This window comes from Mustelus asterias, chromosome 4 (genome assembly GCF_964213995.1).
Source record: "Mustelus asterias chromosome 4, sMusAst1.hap1.1, whole genome shotgun sequence".
Taxonomy (NCBI): domain Eukaryota; kingdom Metazoa; phylum Chordata; class Chondrichthyes; order Carcharhiniformes; family Triakidae; genus Mustelus; species Mustelus asterias.
In genome coordinates this window covers 128,547,021-128,566,561 of record NC_135804.1, presented here as the reverse complement: position 1 = coordinate 128,566,561, position 19,541 = coordinate 128,547,021, and the positions used below count along the sequence as shown (strand labels likewise).

General features: G+C 45.2%; 1 protein-coding gene across 4 annotated transcripts in view; it reads left to right on the top strand.

The window, feature by feature from the left end:
- fgf13a (fibroblast growth factor 13a) overlaps nt 1–19,541 on the top strand; it is a 513,436-nt gene that overhangs the window by 402,311 nt on the left and 91,584 nt on the right. For all 4 annotated transcript variants that reach the window (XM_078211744.1, XM_078211747.1, XM_078211745.1 and 1 more), the window contains one exon: nt 14,629–14,732. In XM_078211744.1, coding sequence (XP_078067870.1) covers nt 14,629–14,732 — 104 coding nt within the window. The remainder of the gene's footprint in view (nt 1–14,628; nt 14,733–19,541) is intronic.

The window sequence follows — 19,541 nt, the reverse complement described above, 5'->3', positions numbered from 1 at the left end:
CGCAACAGGTCCACAGCAGACGCCATCTCCCTGGCCCTGCACTTAACCCTAGAACACCTAGATAACAAGGATACCTATGTTAGACTCCTATTTATTGACTACAGCTCAACCTTCAACACTATTATTCCCACGAAACTCATCTCCAAACTCCATGACCTGGGCACCTCCCTCTGTGACTGGATCCTGAATTTCCGAACTCACAGACCACAGTCAGTAAGGATAGGCAACAACACCTCCTCCACAATCATCCTCAACACTGGTGCCCCACAAGGCTGTGTGCTCAGACCCCTACTATACTCCTTACACATCTATGACTGTGTGGCCAAATTCCCCTCCAATTTGATTTTCAAGTTTGCTGACGACCCCACCATAGTGGGTCGGATCTCAAACAATGATGAGACAGAGTACAGGAATGAGATAGAGAATCTGGTGAACTGATGCGGCAACAATAATCTCTCCCTCAATGTCAACAAAACGAAGGAGATTGTCATTGACTTCAGGAAGCGTAAAGGAGAACATGCCCCTGTCTACATCAATGGGGATGAAGTAGAAAGGGTTGAGAGCTTCAGGCTTTTAGGTGTCCAGGTCACTACAACCTGTCCTGGTCCCCCAATGCCAACACTACAGTAAAGAAAGCCCACCAATGCCTCTACTTTCTCAGAAGACTAAGGAAATTTGGCATATCAGCTATGACTCTCACCAACTTTTACAGATGCACCATAGAAAGTATTCTTTCTGGTTGTATCACAGCTTGGTGTGGCTCCTGCTCTGCCCAAGACCGCAAGGAACTACAGAAGGTCGTGAATGTAGCCCAATCCATCATGCAAACCAGCCTCCCATCCATTAACTCTGTCTACACTTCCCACTGCCTCGCCAAAGCAGCCAGCATAATTAAGGACTCACGCACCCCAGACATTCTCTCTTCCACCTTCTTCCTTCGGGAAAAAGATACAAAAGTCTGATGTCACCTACCAACCGACTCAAGAACAGCTTCTTCCCTGCTGCTGTCAGACTTTTGAAAGGACTTACCTTGCATTAAGTTGATCTTTCTCCACACCCTAGCTATGACTGTAACGCTACATTCTGCACTCTCTCGTTTCCTTCTCTATGAACGGTATGCTTTGTCTGTACAGCATGCAAGAAACAATACTTTTCACTTAAATACTTGTGACAATAATAAATCAAATCAAATCAAATCAATGTCCTTTACTGAGAAGGGGTGGGGTGCGGGTATCACATGTTTCTATGATGTTCAGACAGAGGTCAGGAGTAGGGCTTTCCACTTGCCTGCTGGAGGGATGGAGGGAAACCTGTAAAGGATACACTCACTTAATGTATCACTTCAATTTGTTCATACATCCACTGAGGTGTCGATGATGTCGGCTGCAGACAACCTCGCCTTGGTAATTGTTCTCATTCTGGTTATTGGCCCTTTGTTAACGGAAACAGCTACTCCCTACTTTCTCGATCCAAAACCTTCATGCTTTTGAAGACCCAATAAATCTTCCTTTTGCCTTCAGAACAATGCCAGTTTTTTCAATCTAGCCATGTAACAGAAGCCTCTCATTTCTGATACCATTCTTGTAAATCTCTGCACCCTTTCTAAAGCCTTGAAATTCTTCCTTAAAGGATGGTGTCTCAATTTGTACACAATATTCAGCTGAGATCTAACCAGTCATTGGTAAATGTTCAGCATAACTTGTTAGCTTTTGTACTATATGCCTCTACTAATAAAGCCAAAGATTACATAGAAACATAGAACATAGGAGCAGGAGGAGGCCATTTGGCCCTTTGAGCCTGCTCTGCCATTCATAACGATGAAGGCTGATCATCCAACTCAATAGCCTAATCCTGCTTTTTCCCCATAACCTTTGATCCCATTTGCCCCAAGTGCTATATCCAGCCACCTCTTGAATACATTCAATGTTTTGGCATCAACTACTTCCTGTGGTAATGAATTCCACAGGCTCACCACTCTCTGGGTGAAGAAATGTCTCCTCACCTCCGTCCTAAATGGTTTACCCTGAATCCTCAGACTGTGACCCCTGGTTCTGGACTCCCCCATCATCGGGAACATCCTCCCTGCATTTACCCTGTCTAGTCCTGTTAGAATTTTATAAGCCTCTATGAGATCCCTCCTTATTTGTCTGAACTCCTGCGAAAACAATCCTAACCTAGTCAATCTTGTGTGTGAGTTTGAATATATATGTGCAAACCACAGCTTTTCTTTTTGGTTAAAACCCACAACCCTAACATAGTTAGGACACGGTGGCTCAGTGGTTAGCACTGCTACCTCACAGCGCCAGAAACCAGGATTCAATTCCCGGCTTGGGTCTCTGTGTGGAGTCTGCACATTTTCCTCCAGGTGGTCCTGTTTTCTCCCACAGTCCGAAAGGCGTGCTGGTTAGGTGCATTGGCCATGCTAAATTCTCCCTCAGTGTACCCGAACAGGTGCCGGAGTGTGGCGGCTGGGGGTTTTCACAGTAACTTCATTGCAGTGTTAATGTAAGCCTACTTGTGATACTAATAAATTAACAACTTAACATTGCACACTCTGAGCCGATAGGTCTCACTGGAGCTATTATTTTCACATGAGGGTTTGCAAATGCAGCTCTCAAAGAACACACTTTAGAATCTTCTCCAACACATAAAGCTTTCTCTTGGATGTCTTCACCAAGGATCCAGCTTCAGAGTTTAAATCTCTCCTTTTTAATCATAGAATCATAGAATCCCTACAGTGCAGAAGAAGGCCATTTGGCCCATTGAGCCTGCACTGACAGCAATCCCACCCAGGCCCTATCCCCGTAACCCCATATATTTATCCTACTAATCCCCCTGACACGAAGGGCCAATTTAGCATGGCCAATCCACCTGACCCACGCATCCTTGGACTGTGGGAAGAAACCAGAGCACCCGGAGGAAACCCACGCAGACACGGAGAGAATGTGCAAACTCCACACAGACAGTGACCCGAGGCCGGAATTGAACCGGGGTCCCTGGCGCTCTGAGGCAGCAGTGCTAACCACTGTGCCACTGTGCTGCCCCATTATTATGATATTCTCTATCCTGAATTACTACGGGCATTCAAGTTTTGCCTTCCACAAGCTCTCTGAGGCACCCAGCCATGCTAACAGAACGGCACTGCTTCACAGGCCCACAATAAGGAGCCACCAACCTTCTGATTAGCTCAGATGTGCAGGTTAGTTGGATTGGCCATGCTAAATGGCCCCTTGGTGTCCCAAGATGTATAGGTTAATTGGATTAGCCATGGGAAATGTGTGGGGTTACGGGGGATAGGGCGGGGGAAAGGGGTTGGGTAAGATACTCTGTCAGGGAACCAGTACAGACTCGATGGGCTGAATGGTCTATTCTACACCGGAGGGATTCTATATTGTGAGATGTCTAGCTTCTCGCAAACAGATTTTAAATCAAGTTCCTGCAGCTGTCTCTTTAATTCAGAACCCTTTGCTCTTTATTTTAATTTCACCAAATAGGACCTTCATCAGATTCTTGTTCTTTGTTTCTTTGACTTAACTGCTGTGATCTTGATTTGATTTGGTTTGATTTATTGTTGTGACATGTATTAGCATACAGTGAAAAGTATTGTTTCTTGCGCGCTATACAGACAAAGCATACCGTTCATAGAGAAGGAAATGAGAGAGTGTCGAATGTAGTGTTACAGTCATAGCTAGGGTGTAGAGAAAGATCAACTTAGTGTGAGGTAGGTCCATTCAAAAGTCTGATGGCAGCAGGGAAGAAGCTGTTCTTGAGTCGGTTGGTACGTGACCTGACTTTTGTATGTTTTTCCTGACAGAAGAAGGTGGAAGAGAGAATGTCCTGGGTGCGTGGGGTCCTTAATTATGTTGGCTGCTTTTCTGAGGCAGCGGGAAGTGTAGACAGTCACTGGATGGGAAGGTTGGTTTGCGTGATGGACTGACTGACATCCTGAGACATTCTTTTGTCCCCACTCCATGGTTTCTGGGACTTTCTTGTGGGAAATCTGCTCTCTACAGTTTCCTCTCCTGTGTCCAACTGCTCTTGGCACTAGCTTGCAACTAACGCAAAAGCTCCTGCTGTGTCAGTGTTACTCTTGGTTGCAAAGCAACAACCTAATTTTTCATTAAACACTATTTGCTTTAATGTCATTATACCTTCATTATAAGGCAAGCACCTGATACATACTGAAGTTATTAAGCCTTTTAAATCTAAAAATACAGAAACACAGAATTAAGCATACTTAAAGCTTATTTTTAATACCCACAAGAACAAATGTAAATTATTTCAAACTACCTCTATTTCCTGGCACAGGCAATGACCATCTCCAACACGAGAGAATCTCACTATTGCCCCTTGATATTCAATAGCATTATCATCACTGAATCCCCCACAATCAACATCCTGGGTGTTACCATTGACCAGAAACCGAATGGACTTGTCATCTAAACACTGTGACTAGAAGAGCAGGTCAAAGGCTCGGAATGATGTGGCAAGTAACTCATCTTCTGACTCCTTATAGCCTATCCACCATCTACAAGACACATTTCAGGAGTGTGATGGAATAATCTCCATTTGCCTGGATGGGTGCAGCTCCAACAATATTCGAGAAGCTCAACACCATCCAGGACAAAGCAGCCCGCTCGATTGGCATCCATTCCTTCAACCACCAATGCACAGTAGCAACAGTGTGTACTCTCTACAAGATGCGCTGCAGCAACTCACCAAGATTCCTTAGGCAACACCTTCCAAACCCATGGCCTCTGCCATCTAAAAGGACAACCACCTTGATGTTCCCCTCCAAGTTACTCACCATCACTTGGAAATATATCATTGTTCCTTCACTGTTGCTAGGTCAAAATCCTGAAAGTCCCTCCCTAACAGCACTGTGAGTTTACCTGCCCCATAGGGACTGCAGCGGTTCCATAAGGCAGCTCACCTCCATTTCTCAAGGAGCAACTAGGGATGGGCAATAAATGCTAGCCTAGGCAGCGACAGCCACATCCTGTAAATGAATTTTAAATATCACAGGATTCTGACTAATTGACTCTGATACTGAAGATACATGGCTACTGGCAGATCATGATGGTACCACTGTTTTTACGGGGTTGAAATAAGTTGTGAGGTTGCAAGAGTTGGCGTGCCTGACAACTAATCTACTCACCCTGCGTGGCATCCAGTACGATGCAGTAACCACGTATATGTGGCTAAGATCGGAACGTCTCCCATCAGGGCTCCCATGACAGCTCATTGCTTAACTCGACAAGAGACTCCATCATTTATTCAGTTAGAGTTTAAATGGGGTTAATTTGGTATTGTGGACTCATGCCCAGTGTTTGATGGATCCATCTCATTCCATTTAGGAGAGTAATATCAAATTGATGGAATGGATTAAGTAATACTTTCCAGAATGAGTAATTTTCTAACAGTTCCTTTCATAGATTCAACTTCAGAAGGAAAGAACCTCTCAAATAATGTTGATAAATAAGCATCTATTCAGAGAGAGTGGATTTAACACGTTAGTCATGTTGGGCCACTTTTGGAATATTGGGGCTGAATTTTATGGGGCCTAAGAGGGGGAGAGGAGTGGGGGGAGAGAAGGGGGAGAGAGGAGGGGGGAGAGAGGCGGGAGGGGGGAGGGGAGAGGAGTGGGGGAGAGGAGGGGGAGAGAGGAGGGGGAGAGAGGAGTGGGGGAGAGGAGTGGGGGAGAGGAGTGGGGGAGAGGAGTGGGGGAGAGGAGTGGGGGAGAGGAGTGGGGGGCGAGGAGTGGGGGGAGAGAGGAGGGGGGAGAGAGGCGGGAGGGGAGAGGAGTGGGGGAGAGGAGGGGGAGAGAAGAGGGGGAGAGAGGAGTGGGGGAGAGAAGGGGGAGAGAGGAGGGGGGAGAGGAGTGGGGGAGAGGAGTGGGGGAGAGGAGGGGGAATGCTGGGATGGGACGAGGGTGATGGCTTTGATGGGCAGCTAAATGATGAAGGTAGGCAGGAGCTGGAATGCCTTCCTGCCATATTCTCATCCTGTCCAGGGACCAACTTGTGTCATTAATTAAGTATCTCTTTCACAGCTGCTGGCATTTGACCAGCGGTGGGTAAGCTCTGTGCCACAGGGGGAGACCACCTGGTGAAGGCCCACCCTATGAGCTGGGGAGGAGCTTCCCTGTGGATAGCAGCTCCCAAGCACTTTCACAACTCAGCTCTTTCATCATGCACACCCGCGCCCCCCTCCGTCCCCGCCCATGCCAAGGCCGCCTGACTGACCCGGTCACTGCTCCTGGCGATGTTAGTGGGAGTGAAGCATTCCTGGCCTTCCAATTGGCCAGAGGATCTTGGAGGGACGAATACTCCAATGGCGGCTCATTAGCTGCAGGATGGGTCCGAACTTTTCCTGGGCTCACCCAATGGGTGAAGCAGGGCTGACCAAGCTTTTCAGCCTGAAACAGGGACCCTCCCACTGCCCCGATCAAATCCAGTCTGATTGCACTCCTAGATCACACATTTCTCATTATTTAAATTAATGAGAAGGAACAGTGATGTCCTGGAAAGATACCAGACATGTGACCTTTAATGCAGACAATTCAAAATTACTGAAAAATGAATTCGATTCATATTTGAAAAGAAAACAAAATCAAAGGATGATGACCTTTAGGTGTTAGCTGTGGCTCTGTTGGTAACACTCTGACCTTTTGCGATACCTGGCTACAGTGCAGCACTGACCACGTGCTGGAGTATCGAGTGTGCTGCCTTTCGCATGAGAAGTTAAACTGAGATCTGCTTTGTCAGCTGAATGTAAATAGGTCACAAGCACTATTTCAAAGAAGGGGGCAGGGGGGTTCTCCCCCGGTGTCCTGGCCAATAACCAACATCACAGAAAGAAGAAGAAGAAGGTTATCTCGGATTGCAACGGGATCTTGATCAATTGGGCCAGTGGGCTGACGAATGGCAGATGGAATTTAATTTAGATAAATGCGGGGTGATGAATTTTGGTAGATCGAACCAGGGCAGGACTTACTCAGTTAATGGTAGGGCATTGGGGAGAGTTATAGCAAAGAAATCTAGGGGTACAGGTTCATAGCTCCTTGAAAGTGGAGTCACAGGTGGACAGAGTGGTGAAGAAGGCATTCAGCATGCTTGGTTTCATTAGTCAGAACATTGAATACTGGAATTGGGATGTCTTGAAGTTGTATAAGACATTGATAAGGCCACACTTGGAATACTGTGTACAGCTCTGATCACCCTATTATAGAAAGGATATTATTAAACTAGAAAGAGTGCAGAAAAGATTTACTAGGATGCTACCGGGACTTGATGGTTTGAGTTATAAGGAGAGGCTTGGTAGACTGAGACTTTTTTCCCTGGAGCATAGGAGGCTTAGGGGTGATCTTATAGAGGTCTATAAAATAATGAGGGGCATAGATCAGCTAGATAGTCAATATCTTTTCCCAAAGGTAGGGGAGTCTAAAACTAGAGGGCATAGGTTTAAGGTGAGAGGGGAGAGATACAAAAGGATCCAGAGGGGAAGGTTTTTCACACAGAGGGTGGTGAGTTTCTGGAACGAGCTGCCAGAGGTAGTAGTAGAGGCGGGTACAATTTTGTCTTTTAAAAAGCATTTAAAAAGCATTAAAAAGCATTTAAACAATTGCATCGGTAAGATGGGTATAAAGGGATATGGACCAAATGCAGGCAATTGGGACTAGCTTAATGTTAAAACTGGACAAGTTGTGTCAAAGGGCCTGTTTCCATGCGGTAAACCTCAATGACTCTATTACATTATCACGTTGCTGTTTGTGGGATCTTGCTGTGTGTAAATTTCCTGCTGTGTTTGCTACATTACAATAGTGACTGCACTTGAAAATACTCCATTGACTGAAAAATGCTGTAAAGCAACCGATGGTTATGAAAGGACTTCTAAATGTGAGTCTTCCTTGGTGAGAGTGAAGAGGAGTTTTACGACGATTCTGACAGAGATGTGGCTTGTCATCTCTGTGGAGAGACTGGAGAAATTGGAGTTGTTTTCCTTTGATTAAAGGCCTGGATGAGGTTTTCTGCAGCAGATGAGCTGAGGGGGGATGAAGCCAGGCAATGTTACAGAGGTGACAATAGGCGGTCTTAGTGATATAGACATTTCTGATTTTAAGTTCACCTTAGGGTCAGATATAACAGTAAGGTTGCAAACATACTGGCTGAATGTCAGACTGCTGTCAGGAAGAGGGATGGAGTTGGGAGCGAGGAAATGGAGTTTCGTGCAGGGATCAAAAACAATAGCTTGGGTATTCCCGTTATTTAACTGTCGGAAATTTCCACTCAGCCAAGGCTGTCAGCAGACAATGCATCTCACTGTGAAGATGGTGAGTGGCAATGAGGGAAAGTGCTTCAGTCAACTTGGAACACTCAGCTGGAATTGAAGAACGGGCAGTGGAGTAGGAGCAGGCGGTGACGGCAGTAACCGGATTCCTCTGGTGAGCAGTTGATTTTGTGTATGTGGGTAATAAATGAAAGGAGGAATCGAGTGGGAGTAAGACAGAGGGGAATGAGAGCAAAGCCAGGAGAAGGATAATCAGAGTTATGAGAAAGGCAGCTAGATGAACATGGGGAGAAACATACAATTGAATCACTTGAGGTAACCTAGCAACTGATTATCTTCAGAAGGCAGCAGAGAGATAGAAAGAAATGTCCACTCAGAGTGGAGTTTCTCTGGAAAAGAACATAGAGAAATTCTAGAAATAGTTCATATGTGATAGACAGATAGATAGTCAGAAAGATAGACAGACAGATAGATAGACAGAAAGATAGACAGACAGATAGATCGGCAGATAGACAGACAGATAGACAGACAGACAGAGAGACAGATAGATAGAGAACTAAATATAAACTTGTTTTCGACCCCATTAAAAATTAAAGCGTGCCTTCTCAATTTGTACGTTGCACTCAACCTTTCATATTATTCTGGGTTAGTTTCGATTACACAATCTTGAATGTATCTACAGTTTAAGAAACAATCTTGTCCCTTTGATCTCTACGAGTAGTTATCATTACACATGCCGTGGACATACTTTCAGGGCTGAGGGTTCCCAGGTTTACAATTTTTTTCTTGCATTAGAGTCGCTGCCATTTTCTTTGGTGTCCACCTATTATCGAGTGTGTGCCCAAGCGCATTGTGTTCCCTGGATGGATAACATGCACTGTGGTCTGGGCACACAGAACCATCAAGGTATCTCTATCAAAATATTTTCCCTGGGCTGTTACAATAATTGTAGTGAGTAATCAGCAGGAAATGTGCTGCAATTAATGTTTGTGGAGTTGGTCTTTAATGGAGAAAAAATTGGAAACAATTAATTGTTGAAATTGGTGAGTCATGGAACAGCCAGAAAAGAATTAAACAATCTTTGCCTTTTTAGCCTAATTATTTCTTTTAATAAATATCATTCTTTGTGTTCCCAGAGTTGAATGGCATGTCTAGACTGATGAATACTGTTATCTAGGAAGCTTTTTATCTGGAGCTTAGCGGAATATTGATCCATTGGGTTGGTGAAAACTGGATATCCCATGTAATCTGATACAACTTTTGGATTTAACAATCTCAAACTGAGTGATGATGTTTGTCTATCTGCAGAGCACCAGAACAATATAATGTAAAAATGCAGCTAGCTGTGGGAAAAGGGTCCCAAGTTATTCAGTGCTTTATGTTAAGGACAATTGGTTTTCAATAGTGAGGGGGGGAGAGAATTGTAAAATATGAGGGGTAGCTAGCCCACCGTTCCCTCACCCACCCTCAAGCTGTCCCCATAATACAAGGGCTGGGCAGGTGCCAAAATCAGTGGCCCACCATATGTAAATTAATAACTGAGGGTGAACTGAAGTGGTTTAAAAGCTAATTGGCCCCCTTATTATGCTGCCCGTACCATAACACGCTTGGCATAGGCATGCAGGTGAGAGCGGGCAATCCATTCTCTGAAAAAAGTTTTCAATAGGGCAGGAAAGAAGGGGGTTCTATCTTTAGGGGCAGAGGGAGTGCCCTTTGAGCATTTAGCGTGTTGCAATATGCCTTTTAAGGGATTGCAGCATGACATCACCAGAAAGGAAGTGTGTCATGCAATCCAGTTTCAGTTGTGCTTTTGTTTTCAGCAGAGCACACACACACAGCTCTGGTGTATAGATTTAAATGATCTAATGTGCCTAGCCTAAATGAATGAACTCACAATGTGTTTACACAATCCCATCTGAGTGATTGGTGCCTTTATATCATTGTAAAAGTACAACATGCTGGCAGCAGTGGTTCCTTCCAAATGACACAGCACTCAAACTGGCAGCAAGGTTCAGTACAGGTACGACATGATGAACAGTCTTAGATCATTCTACATGGCATGTGATGACGCTCCACAGTTAAGCAACAGTCAGAAAGTGTTGGAATCGTAGGGTGGTGACAGAAAAGCTTAGATGACACAGTGCTCAGATAAAGAGCTGGTAACCGGACGTATCCCTCATGGTGAGATGGCAGTCCATAGCCTGTTAATTCAGTGAGTGAAACAACGCGTCAAGAGGACCAGCACCAGATTAGTTCAGTCGGAAAAGGCAAATAACCAGAGTGTGCGCCAGGTTGATAGAAAGTGAGGGAAAGTCAAAAAGAAGCTTCATCATAATCGGGCCTGATGAGATTGTGATTATAATGGGTGGGGCTTCGGAAAAGCACGCAAAGGCGGCTACAGCAACACTCATCCCAGGAGCAGGAAAGTCAAAGGAATATTGTCAAAATGTCCACAAAATTCCACACTTGAAATTGGGATGTATCTGACCTAATACTCAATTACTGAATATTTAAACAGCGTACAGAGCTATGAGCCGGAATTCTCTGATCTTGTTTGTCCCACTACTGCTGCGAGTGGGAACCGAGAATTTGATGCTCAGCCAAATCTCCATTCACAGCAGCGAGACTGGAAAATCCCAGCCGCGGGCGAGGTCAGAGAATCCCAGCCGCGGGCGAGGCCGGAGAATCCCAGCCGCGGGTGAGGTCGGAGAATCCCAGCCACGGGCGAGGTCGGAGAATCCCAGCCACGGGCGAGGTCGGAGAATCCCAGCCACGGGCGAGGTCGGAGAATCCCAGCCACAGGCGAGGTCGGAGAATCCCAGCCACGGGCGAGGTTGGAGAATACTGATATTGGTGTGTCTGAACCAGACAAGCGAGCTGTAAAAGTTCGGCCAGCCATTGCGATTGAAGGCTGATACAGGCTGAATACATCAAGATTAACAGCAGACGAGCTAAAGGATCCCCCCAAAATATGGGTGACATTGGAAGAGCGGTTCAGAATCAGGTCAAATCATCGTATTCATCGAGTAGATTTCATGTCATTTGACAACAGACTGCAGGATCCAGAGACCACTTGGTCAGCGCGTACGGAAAGGAAGGCCAGACTGCAAATTCTCAAATGGAGAACTGCATTCAGAATTGTTGGGCTGGTGATCACACTCAGATTCCGGAAAGATCTGTTAGAGAAGCCCAGAGTGTACAGCATTGAAGAGCAAATCAAAGATGGATATAAGAATGAAGTGATCCTCACAGTGTGACAAATCCCTGATGAATGATTGGTGTTTTTACATCATTATAAAACACAGCAGGGACACCCCCAAAGTTTGTGTGTTCTTTTTCCTCCTCCCCCCACCAGAACTGCAAAACCCACATCACACGCACCACCCCCCCCCCCCCCCCCCCCAACACCCCCACCCTCATCCCGGGCTCTTCTCCCCCCCCCGCCCAGTGCCTCTAATTGACCTGAACACTGATCCATGGGAATTTTTGCCTTGGGCCTGCTTGCAGTACTGGCAGCAGCCACTACTGAGGCCTGGCGCTGCTGGGCCTGCAAGAGCTGTCAGCCAGTCAGATTGGCCAGCGACACTCAAGAATGAGACATCCTCCCTGGAAGGGGCTGAAAGTCCTACACAGTTTTTAGCTGGATGGTTATCAAGCAGTTTGACTGCCCCCCTCGCACCCCCCCCCCCCCACCCCCAACTCCTCCCAGTAAAATCCAGTCCAATATTTCACTGAGGCACTAATCATGTGTTAGATTAGGGGTAAAAAAATTAAATGGTATTCAGGAGAAAGCAACTGATAAACATGCCAGGATATAAAATTATTTATAAAAAATACCTTTCAGAAACTCAGGAACCTTTTCGGGGAGGTGATGGCCTAGTGGTATTATCGCTAGAATATTAATCCAGAAACACAGCTAATGTTCTGGGGACCTGGGTTCGAATCCTGTCATGGCAGATGGTGGATTTTGAATTCAATAAAAAAATACCTGGAATTAAGAATCTACTGATCATACAACCATTGCCGATTGTCGGAAAAACCCATCTGGTTCACTAATGTCCTTTAGGGAAGGAAATCTGCCGGCCTTACCTGGTCTGGCCTACATGTGACTCCAGATCCACAACAGTGTGGTTGACTCTCAACTGCCCTCGGGCAACTAGGGATGGGCAATAAATGCTGGTCAGCCAGCGACACCCATGTCCCATGAATGAATTTTAAAAAGTGTGCAAGTCTGTTCAGTGGGGCTTGAGCCCACCACCTTTGCACTCTGGGAGGAGAGTACCCCTGAATGCACTGTCAGATCAAGATGAGTCACGTTGCAGGCTTCCAACAGAAGGAAAAGTGGAGCAACTCAAATTAAAATAGGTGCCATGAGACATAATAGTCAAAAATATTTAAATATATGTAGAGTGTATGTATATTTCTGTAAAGCGTAGGAGGATAAAATAGTTTGATTCTTTCCAGAATTTTATTGTGTGCTCTGGTGTCCAATTATTAAACTTCAAAGGATTTCATATTTTCACTGTAGCATATCAAAGGATGGCAGGGGTAGGGGCTGGGGCTGGGGTCAGGACAAGGGCAGGGACTAGGGGCTGGGCAGAGGTGGGGCAGGGGCTGGGACATGGGCTGGGGTAGGGGGAGAGGCAGGGGTAGGGGCTGGGGCAGAGGTGGAGGGTGCCAAGGCGCTGGGAGGGAAGGAGGGAGGGCTGATTGAGACTGGGTAGTGGAGCAGCAGCAATGAAATGGGTGGAATGGTTTGAAGATATCCTAGCTCTAAGGTAATGTCTTTAAATTTGTAAAAGCCTCGGAACCTCAGGCTGCAATGGTTTCTGAATAATCCAATTCCTGCCCTACTCATGGACACCACCAGTTAGGGAGATGGTAGTGCAGTGTTAATTTACCAAATGAGTAACCTAGAGGCCCAGGCTAACACTGAGGTTACAGGTTCAAATCCCACTTCGGCAGCCGGTGGAATTTAAATTCAATTAGTAAATCTGGAAATGAATTCAGTGATGGTGATCATTAAACTATCATTGATTGTTGTAGAAACTCATCTGGTTCAGTTCTGTCCTTTTGGGAAGGAAATCAGCCATCCTTATACAGTCTGGTCTACAGGGTCTCTTGCAATGTGGTTGACTCTCAATTGCTTTGTGAAATGGCCTCGCAAGCCACTCAGTTGAAGGAGAACTCGGGATGGGCAACCAATACTGGCCTTGCCACTGATGCCTGTATCCCATGAAGGAATAAAAATGCGCAACATTCTGGATCTAGATCTCTGGCTCCTCATTTGCTCTTTGTCCAATGTAGCATGGTAATGGCATAACTGCAAATGAGTATCACAAAGGCCAGAGTTTAAAGAGTGATTTCAGAAACTGACATTCCCAAATTGGACAGGCACTTACAGGACATGAATCTTAGAGGATCACTGAGACGTTCTCTCTCTCATCCTCATTGTCAGTGCAGGATAACAGCATCATGATTATGTGTGTACAAGATTATGAGGGGCGTGGGCAGAGTGGATAAGGAGCAGCTGTTCCCCTTAGTTGAAGGGTCAGTCATGAGGGAGCATAGGTTCAAGGTGAGGTTACAGGTTCAGGGGCAGGAGGTTTAGGGGGGATGTGAGGAAAAACTTTTACCCAGAGGGTGATGACAGTGTGGAATGTGCTGCCTGGGAGGGTGGTGGAGACGGGTTGCCTCACATCCTTTAAAAAGTATCTGGATGAGCACTTGGCACATCATAAGATTCAGGGCAATGGGCCAGGTTCTGGCAGATGCGATTAGGTGAGTGTTCAGGTGTTTCTAATGTATCGGTGTGGACTCGATGGGTTGAAGGGCCTCTTCTATGTTTATGATTCTATGATTCTATCATTTTATGTGGTATATTTCTTTGTTCCTACTATTACTTTAGGGGTAGCACAATGGCACAGTGGTTAGCAGTGCTGCCTCACAGCACCAGGAACCCATGTTCAATTCCAGCCTCGGGTCACTGTCTGTGTGGAGTTTGCACATTCTCTCCGTGTCTGCATGGGTTTCCTCCGAGTGGTTTGGTTTCCTCCCACACTCCAAAGATGTGCGGACAGGTGGATTGGCCATGCTAAATTGCCCCTTAGTGTCAAGGAGATTAGCAGGATAAATAGGTGAGGTTATAGGGGAACATGGTCTTAGTGAGACTGTTGTTGGTGGCTCAATGGGCCAAATGGCCTCCTTCTGCACTGTAGGGATTCTATGATTCTAGTTTGAGCTAATTCCTGAGTGATTGATTGAACGCACATTTTAGTTGTAGTGTGATGACTTGTTTAGGTTTGTGTTGGTTATTTCTTCTCTTCTCTCTCTCCTCAGCCTTATTCAACCTCATACCAGTGGGGCTTCGAGTCGTTGCCATTCAAGGTGTGAAAACAGGACTATATTTGGCAATGAACAATGAAGGATATCTTTATACATCAGTAAGTACAGAAACTAAACGCTGAACATTGTGCTGATACATTGCGGTTAAAGTGTTGGATGTGTAACCTCATGCTGAGAGAATATTGTTCAGTGTGCTTGCTGGACACTGTGGCTTGTTGTGATATTCAGAGGCCTCTGCTTTGTTCCTGGGAAGTTGTAACTTTTTACTATCATTGTTTTGAATAAGAAATATGATTTATTAATCAAAATGCTGTATCAATGCTGGTAGATTGTTGCTGCTTTGTGAATCATTTCCATCACTTTAATAGCTTCTATTTTGGATTACCGATGATGTGGAGATGCTGGCATTGGACTGGGGTGGGCACAGTAAGAAATTTCACAACAATTGTGGATACAAAATTGGCTTCTTGACAGAAGCCAGAGAGTGGTTGTAGAGGATTGTTTTTCAAACTGGAGGCCTGTGACCAGGGATGTGCCTCAGGGATCAGTGCTGGGTCCACTGTTATTTGTCATTTATATTAATGATTTGGATGAGAATATTGGAGGCATGGTTAGTAAGTTTGCAGATGACACCAAGATTGGTGGTGTGGTGGATAGTGAAGAAAGTTATCTCCGATTGCAACGGGATCTTGATCAGTTGGGCCAGTGGACTGACGAATGGCAGATGGAGTTTAATTTAGATAAATGCGAGGTGATGCATTTTGGTAGATTGAACCAGGGCAGGACTTACTCAGTTAATGGTAGGGGAGAGTTACAAAACAAAGAGATCTAGGGATACATGTTCATAGCTCCTTGAAAGTTGAGTCACAGGTGGACAGAGTGGTGAAGAAGGCATTCAGCATGCTTGATTTCATTGGTCAGAACATTGAATACAGGAGTTGGGATGTCTTGTTGAAGTTGTGCAAGACATTGGTAAGGCCACACTTGGAATACTGTTTACAGTTCTGGTCACCCTATTATAGAAAGGATACTATTAAACTAGAAAGAGTGCAGAAAAGATTTACGAGGATGCTACCGGGACTTGATGGTTTGACTTATAAGGAGAGGCTGGATAGACTGGGACTTTTTTCTCTGGAGCGTAGAAGGCTGAGGGGTGATCTTATAGAGGTCTATAAAATAATGAGGGGCATAGATCAGCTAGATAGTCAATATCTTTTCCCAAAGGTAAGAGAGTCTAAAACTAGAGGGCATAGGTTTAAGGTGAGAGGGGAGAGATACAAAAGTGTCCAGAGGGACACTTTTTTCACACAGAGAGTGGTGAGTGTCTGGAACAAGCTGCCAGGGGTAGTAGTAGAGACAGGTACAATTTTGTCTTTTAAAAAGCATTTAGACAGTTACATGGGTAAGATGGCTATAGAGGAATATGGACCAAATGCGGGCAATTGAGATTAGCTTTTTAAAAAAAAGGCGGCATGGACAAGTTGGGCCGAAGGGCCTGTTTCCATGATGTAAACCTCTATGACTCTATGACCAGGTTAAAGTCCAACAGGTTTACTTGGTAGCATGAGCTTTTGCAACGCTGCTCCTTCATCAGGTGAGAGTCACCAGCGCTCCGAAAGCTCATGCTACCAAATAAACCTGTTGGACTTTAACCTGGTGTTGTGAGACTTCTTATTTTGTATTACTGCCAGAGTTGACTTGCCCCCTCTTTCCTTTAACACCTAAAGCACTGTATTTTCTTTTGATGGGTCTATCTTTAATTGAGAGATGTGGCACAGCAGTCATAACACACAATAATACGCAACAAATGAATGTCATGGTTTAATGGCATCATCACTGGAACAATGATCCAGAGAAGTGGGGGAAAGTTCCCGGGTCCTGAGTCTGAATCCCACCTGGGGAGGTGATGGAATTTGAATTCAGTCAAAGCTTGGAATTAAAAGTTGAAGGAAGACCATGAAACCATTGTTGATTGTTGTAAAAACAGCATTGATGTCCTTAATCTGCCGTCCTTACCTGGTCAGGCCAACATGTGGCTCTAGACCCACAGCAATGTGGTTGACTCACAACTGCCCTCTGAAATTTACAGCAAGCTCAGCTCAAAGGCAATTAGGGAGGCTTAAAAAATGCTGGCCCTGCCAATGATGTCCACATCCATGGATATAGGGATAGGGATGTTTTGCTGCAATTGTATAGTGCATTGGTGAGGCCACACTTGGAGCATTGTGTGCAGTTTTGGTGTCCTTATCTGAGGAAGGATGTCCTTGCTATGGAGGGAGTACAGTGAAGGTTTACTAGGCTGATCTCTCGGATGGCAGGTCTGTCATATGAAGAGAGACTAAATCAGTTAGGATTATGTTCACTGGAGTTTAGAAGAGTGAGAGGGGATATTGTAGAAACTTATAAAATTCTAACAGGGTTAGACAGGGTAGATTCAGTAAGAATGTTCCCAATAGGGCAGCACGGTGGCACAGTAGTTAGTATTGCTGCCTCACAGTGCCAGGGACCCGGGTTCAATTCCGCCCTTGGGTCAATGTCTGTGTGGAGTTTGCACATTGCGTTGGTTTCCTCCTTCCTTGAGAAAGTAGTGAGAGGATCAGACAGAGTCAGCATGGATTTATGAAGGGGAAATCATGCTTGACAAATCTGTTGGAATTCTTTGAAGATGTAACTCGTCGTGTTGACAAGAGGGAACAAGTCGATGTGGTATATTTGGACTTCCAGAAAGCGTTTGACAAAGTCCCGCACAAGAGATTATCGTGCAAGATTAAAGCGCATAGGACTGGAGAAAGTGCATTGAGATGGATAGAAAACTGGTTGGCAGAAAGGAAATTAAGAGTAGGAATCAATGGGTGCTTTTCAAATTGACAGGCAGTAACCAGTGGGGTGTCACAGGGATCAGTGCTGGGACCCCAGCTATTCACAATATGTATTAATGATTTGGATGAGGGAACAAAGTGTAACATCTCCAAGTTTGCAGATGATACCAAGTTGGGTGGGAGGGTGAACTGTGACGACGATGCAGAGATCCTTCAGGATGATCTGGACAGGTTGGGTCAGTGGGCAAATCAATAGCAGATGCAGTATAATTTGGGTAAGTGTGAGGTTATTCACTTTGGAAGCAAAAACAAGAAGGCAGATTACTACCTGAATGACTGTAAATTGGGAGAGGGGAGTGTGCAGCGGGACCCTGGTGTCCTTGTGCACCAGTCACTGAAGGTAAGCATGCAGGTGCAGCAGGCGGTAAAGAAGGCAAATGGCATGTTGGCTTCATTGCAAGAGGTTTCGAGTACAGGAGCAGGGATATGTTGTTGCAACTATACAGGGCCTTGGTGAGGCCACACCTAGATTATTGTGTGCAGTTTTGTCTCCTTTTCTGAGGAAGGATCAGAAAGAAGTGTCACAACATCAGGTTAAAGTCCAACAGCTTTATTTGGTAGCACAAGCTCACCTGATGAAGGAGCTGCGCTCCGAAAGCTCGTGCTATCAAATAAACCTGTTAGACTTTAACCTGGTGTTGTGAGACTTCTTACTGTGTCTACCCCAGTCCAACGCCGGCATCTCCACATCTGAGGAAGGATGTGCGTGCTCTCGAGGGAGTGCAGTGAAAGTTTACCAGGCTGATTCCGGGGATGGATACTGATGTATGAGGAAAGATTGACTAGGTTAGGATTGTTTTCGCTGGAGTTCAGACAAATGAGGGCAGATCTCATAGCGACTTACAAAATTCGAACAGAACTAGACAGGGTAGATGCAGGGAGGATGTTCCTGATGGTGGGGGAGTCCAGAACCAGGGGTCACAGTCTGAGGATTCAGGGTAGACATTTAGGATGGAGGTGAGGAGACATTTCTTCACCCAGAGAGTGGTGAGCCTGTGGAATTACCACTGGAAGTAGTTGATGCCAAAACATTGAATGTATTCAAGAGGTGGCTGGATATAGCACTTGGGGCGAATGGGATCAGAGGTTATGGGGAAAAAGCAGGATTAGGCTATTAAGTTGGATGATCAGCCATGATCATAATGAATGGCGCAGCAGGCTCAAAGGACCAAATGGCCTCCTCCTACTCCTATCTTCTACGTTTCTATGTTTCAATGTTAATGGTGGGTGAGTCCCGAACTAGGTGTCATAGTTTGATGATAAGGGATAAACCTTTCAGAACTGAGGTGAAGAGAAATTTCTTCATCCAGAGGGTGATGAATGTGTGGAAATCACTACCACAGAATGTAGTTGAGGCCAAAACATTATCTGATTTCAAGAAGAAATTAGATAAAGCTCTTGGGGCCAAAGGGATCAAGGGATATGGGGGGAAGGTGGAATCAGGATATTGAATTTGATGATCAGCCATGATCGAACTGATTGGCGGAGCAGGCTCGAAGGGCTTACTCCTGCTTCTAGTTTCTATGAACAAAAAAATCCTAGGTTCCCTTCAACAGGCACAGACTTCAATTAAAGAAACCATCCTTCAATCTATTCTACATCCAGTCTAGGATGGATTCTTCAATTCCAGAGATCAGAACATTTTGCCCTCAAATGATCAGGACAAATTGATCCCAGTTGGTGTTATTTCTGGGCGGGAAGATCCCAGACTGGAACTCTGGCTCAAAAGACCGTAACTTTAATTTTTTTTTATAAAACGTGGAGGAACAGAGCCACAGGACTGCTAATTAGTTTTAACAACAAGAAAAGAATCATACATAATACTCCTTTGCTACCCTTTGGCTATACAATTATATACAGGTTTTAGGATTAACATGGATTACAAAGTACTACAATGGTTTCATTAACACTGAGTCCATTTTAAGCACAGGAGTTGACTGTGGTCAGACACACTCCTTTCTGAACCCAAATGAATTTCTGTGGATGTCTCCTCAGAATCCCCCCAGATGATTCTTATATTGAGAGCCA